The 4381-nt window shown below is 68.4% G+C and overlaps 1 protein-coding gene across 1 annotated transcript in view; it reads right to left on the reverse strand.

Annotated features, from left to right (window-relative positions):
- Nucleotides 1–429: 429 nt before the first annotated feature.
- The window catches only part of SHC2 (SHC (Src homology 2 domain containing) transforming protein 2), a 9211-nt gene continuing 5259 nt past the window's right edge, over nt 430–4381 (reverse strand). The window contains exons 2-13 of the mRNA XM_010563259.1: nt 4292–4374; nt 3771–3841; nt 3328–3388; nt 3009–3128; nt 2831–2884; nt 2562–2613; nt 2261–2387; nt 1928–2108; nt 1776–1842; nt 1517–1681; nt 735–1036; nt 430–558 (exon numbers count right to left, since the gene is read on the reverse strand). Of these exons, the coding sequence (XP_010561561.1) occupies nt 430–558; nt 735–1036; nt 1517–1681; nt 1776–1842; nt 1928–2108; nt 2261–2387; nt 2562–2613; nt 2831–2884; nt 3009–3128; nt 3328–3388; nt 3771–3841; nt 4292–4374 (1412 nt within the window). The remainder of the gene's footprint in view (nt 559–734; nt 1037–1516; nt 1682–1775; nt 1843–1927; nt 2109–2260; nt 2388–2561; nt 2614–2830; nt 2885–3008; nt 3129–3327; nt 3389–3770; nt 3842–4291; nt 4375–4381) is intronic.

Consider the following 4381-nt stretch of genomic DNA (forward strand, 5'->3'; position numbering starts at 1 on the left):
TGCCCGGGCCCCCTCCCATTGCTGGGGCGAGCCGCAGGCAGCCCCAGGCAGGAGCAGGCAGTGCTGCCCGAGCCGGATTCGGGCTCCACACCTCTTGGTGAGGCCACCCACCGGCTCCCACCCTGGCACCGTTTCACCTGCACACGTGGAATAAACATCTTCATGTCCAGCTGGGCAAGGGGCCCCATGCAGATGATGGAGGGGAGGCAGTAGTGTGTGTGCGGGCCCTTCGGGGCCAGGGACCGTGGGGCCACACTGGGGAGGGGGATGGGGAACCTGACCCTGGCGTGTTGGGGGGGGGGGCTTTGCCTTCCCCAGAGGCCAGGCACAACTGGAGGAGGGGAGCACAGATGGGCCCCGGCTTTGCCCCAGGGCTGGGACGAGTCTGGTGCCAGGGGAGTGGGTCGGGGGCTCACATACCCTCCGGCATCACTGCTTCCTCCGGACAACCTGGCGGAGGTGCAGCTCGCTCTCCGCGGCCACGATGGGCTGCTCGTTCTGCCGGTGGTGGCTGATGAGGTGGCTGATGCTCTCAAACAGCACATCTTTGGTCCTCACCTGGGGGCCGGGGGGGGGGGCATAGCAGTCCTGAACCCAGGAGAGCTGCCTCCTGCACAGGTTCCCCATGCAACCCCTGACGCCTGCCCACCCCTGCAGCTCGTGTCCTCCAGCATCCCTCTCCACCCTGCCCTTACCCCCTGTCCCCCATCGCCCATCCCGCGCCCTGCCCTTACCACTCCCTCGGGATCCACCAGCAGCAGGTGCTTGGGCTGCCCGCTGTGCATGCCGGTCAGCACGTACTGCCCCGGGTTGGTGAGGCTGTCCCGCACCAGGAAGTCCCCGTCCATCTGCAGGAGCCTCTCAGCATCCCGCCGGCTCATCTTCCCGTGGTACCATGGCTCCCGCCTCAGCTGCTCCTCCGTGGGGGCGATGGGGGCCTTCCGCGTGGGGGGGCTCGGCCACTGGTCCTCTATGGGGGGGCTGGTGCCACCTCCGGCAATGCATTCATGGAGCTTCAGGGCATCCTCGAACGGTCCTGCAGGAGCCAGGGGGTGCAGGGCGTCACACACACCCCCGTCCGCCAGGCACAAAGCAGGGCTGGGGTGCGGCAGGGGCCAGTCCAAGCAGTGGCAGCAGGACCCCAGGTTACAGCCAGACCCACTTCTGGGCTGGATGCCGCTGCACCACAGCCGTCCTGGGCATGATGCTGTGCCCAGGCATGGAGGGGATGGTGCCCCCCTTCCGTGGCTCGCCTGCGCCCTCCACGAGGCCAGGCAGGGCAGGAAGATGGGGTGCCCACCTGCAGCCCTGCTGCGAGCATGGCCCTGCTGCCCCGGCAAGGGCGGGCAAGGATGGCCCCCGGCTCACGGCCCCCAGCGCTCAGCACGTCGCTGCTCTGGGCTCAGCCAGCGCGGGCACCGTCGGAGCTGTCGCATGTGGCTGGGAAGCCCGCCGGCATGGCTTGGACCCTCTGCAGCAGGTTCTGTGCCAGACACCCCCCAGTGTGGCAGCTTACTCATATCAAAGAGGTCCTTTTTGGGGCTCTCCTCCAGCGCCCCGTGAGCTGCTGCCTCTGGCTCCCAGGTGTCCAGGCTCTGCGTGTTCACATACATGTGCTCCTCGTAGTCCCGTGGGCCCAGGGGGTGGCCGTCCGCCTCCAGGTACCCGTCGCAGGGCTGGCCTGCGAGGACCAGGCATCACTGCCAGCCCAGGCAGCGCAGAGCCGTGGGGACCCTCGCTCATGGTTCCCGGGGCTCCCCCGCGGTGGTACCCACCCTGGCTCTCCAGGTCCCAGGGTGGCCCTGGCTGGCTGCTCTGGTCTCGCCTGGCTGCAAAGCTGCCCTGGGGAGAGGAGACAGTGAGGGTGTCAGGTGGGGGTCTGCCTGGGACCCCCACAGCAGGACTGGCAGCAGCCCCAGGTGCTCACCTGGCTGGGGGGGCCGGAGCCGGAGGGCTGAGTGCGGATGTGGCCCAGGATTGTGCCATGCCGGAGCCGGGAGTCGATCAGCCCCCCCGGGGGTGGCTCCTTCCCCGGGATGCTGTTGTAGTAATCGTGCTCGGCCACCTCTTCGTCCTCTCCCCAGGCTGATTCCTCTGCACCCAGTGCCCTGCAGCAGGGACGGGCGAGCTGGGGACGCCCTGCCAGGCTCAGAGCCCTCCCCACGCCCGGCAGGGATGGAGGCTGCCAGAGCAACCCCCAGCCAGGGGACATGCCCAGGACAGGGGCTGTGGGGCTGCAGCGGGGCCCCCGCTCCCCTACCTGTCTGGGGGTACCACCACTTTGGGGGGGCTGTGCAGGTACTGCTTGAAGCGCAGCTCGAAGGCTTGTCCCACCGTGCTGATGACGCTCTGCGCCAGCCCCTCGCAGCACTCCAGGATGTGGCAGGCTGCAAACAGACAGATGGACGGCTCGAGTGTTTCCCCTGCACTCCCACCAACCCTCCGGGACCACCCTGAGCCACCCCTCGTGCTCCCCATGAGGGATCCCCTACTCCAGCCTTCATCCCCCCCATGCATCCCGCCTTTTCCATAGAGCTCCCGGGCATGGGGGCCAGCGTCACCTCTCTGGTTGATGGGGTCCTTGGCGACGTAGGCAACATAGTCCGTGGTGTCCTGGGGGCAAAGGGGGAGCTCAGGACCTGCATCCCGCTGCCGTGCGGGGAGCAGGGCTGGGGGGCCGGGACGAGAGGACCGGCTCGGCCTCGGCCCCGCATCCTGCCCTGGGACCAGGCTGCCCCGCAGTTCAGCTCAGCCGTAGGACAGGCAGCCCCCATCCCCGCTGCCCCTGAGGGACCGCAGCCAGGGGAGGGCTGAGACGTTTGTGCCTCACCGTGTCCCCACCAGAGGCGAAGGAGATGGATTGCATGTGGTGGTTGGCGATGATCTGTGGCGGGGGGGACATGGCCCACGGGGAGGTTTAGCGTGGGGGCCACCAGCCCCCCCCGGTTCACAGCAGGAGGCAGAGGTCTGGGAGGTGGCAGGGCTGTGTCCCTGGGGACAGTCCTCACCTGGCGCGTGGTGGGGATCATGAGGTTCAACCCGTCAACGGAGATGTTGACAGCAATGCTCATGCCAGCGAAGCGGAGGTTGCTCTTGCCCAGGATGGAGAAGAGGGCTTTGTTGGGAGCCTGACGGGGGGAGAGGACTGTGGGGGCGATGCAGCCCACCAGGACCAGGTTTCCTGGGGTGAAGAAGGCAAAGAGGGGTGCCCCAAGAGACCCCAGACTCTGCTCTGCAAACCAGGCAGGCACCGCCAGCACCCTGTCCTGCAGCCCCAGCTCACCCCAGGAAGGAGCCCAGGGAGGGACAGGCTGGGTGGAAACTCACCTTCTTCTTCCAGATGCCCTTGACACCTGGCACTGCCTCATACAGTCTGTTGATGGCTTCCCTGCAAGCCACGGCCCCCAGCCAGGTTACTGCTGCAGACCCGCAGCCCCTTCCCAGCTGCCTCCCCTGCCCACGGCTCTGCAGGGTCTGGGGGCATCAGCCCCTGCAGCCCGGGGCACTGCAGCCTCCCCGCAGCGCTGCCCCACGTATGTAATCCCAGCCAGGGCCACCTCCCTTCTCCTCTTTCCACCCATTGATCCGTGGCAGTACCCTTCATCCACATCCCTGCGTGCAGGGTGGATCCCGTGGGGCAGAGCCCCCCCAGACCCTGGCCCCGTGTGCCCCCCTCCCCCCCACATGGCCCTGGGGAGGGGGTGCACCCAGGGCCGATGGGGGCTCCGGATGGCACTGGGGTGCGGGAGAGCGGGATCGCAGGGACGTACCTGGTGACCTGTGTCCGGGTGTTGAAGTCAAGGGACCTCATGGAGCGCAGAACCTCGATGCAGCCCATGTACTGCGGGGGGACGGGACACGGTCAGAGCAGCCTCCTCCGGCCACCACCACCAGCCCAGGGCAGGCAATGGAGAAGAGAGGAGAGGGAGAGCCAGGCGTCAGTGAGAAGGGCCCCTTCCACACCAGCTCCAGCGACCACACGGCACCCTTTCGCCCCCCACCCCAAAATGCCCCAGAGCATGCCCAGCCCTCACGCTGAGACCCGACAAACTCATCTGCGCGCTACGGCTTGTGATGCCCTCGTAGGGGCTGACTGCTGCTGGGTCCCGAGGCTGGTTCCCTGGCCCAGAAAGCCCCCCCCGGCTCCCACCCTGTCCCAGGCCGGTTCGGGAGGCCGCGCCAGACAACGCGGGCAGTAACGGGGCCGGGCTGCCCGTGACAGGGCGAAGCGGCAGCAGGCTGCGTGTGCCGGGGGTGGCTGCCCAGGACACCCTCCAGGCCGGGCCCTCACCGCGTCCCCTCGGCCGCGGTCACAGCCGCGCTCGGCACCGTGGGCTCGGGCGGCGGCGGCCCCAGGGCAGCGCCCGCGGGAGCCTGGGGA

Source organism: Haliaeetus leucocephalus, unplaced genomic scaffold (assembly GCF_000737465.1).
Source record: "Haliaeetus leucocephalus isolate CR32 unplaced genomic scaffold, Haliaeetus_leucocephalus-4.0 Scaffold164, whole genome shotgun sequence".
Lineage (NCBI taxonomy): Eukaryota > Metazoa > Chordata > Aves > Accipitriformes > Accipitridae > Haliaeetus > Haliaeetus leucocephalus.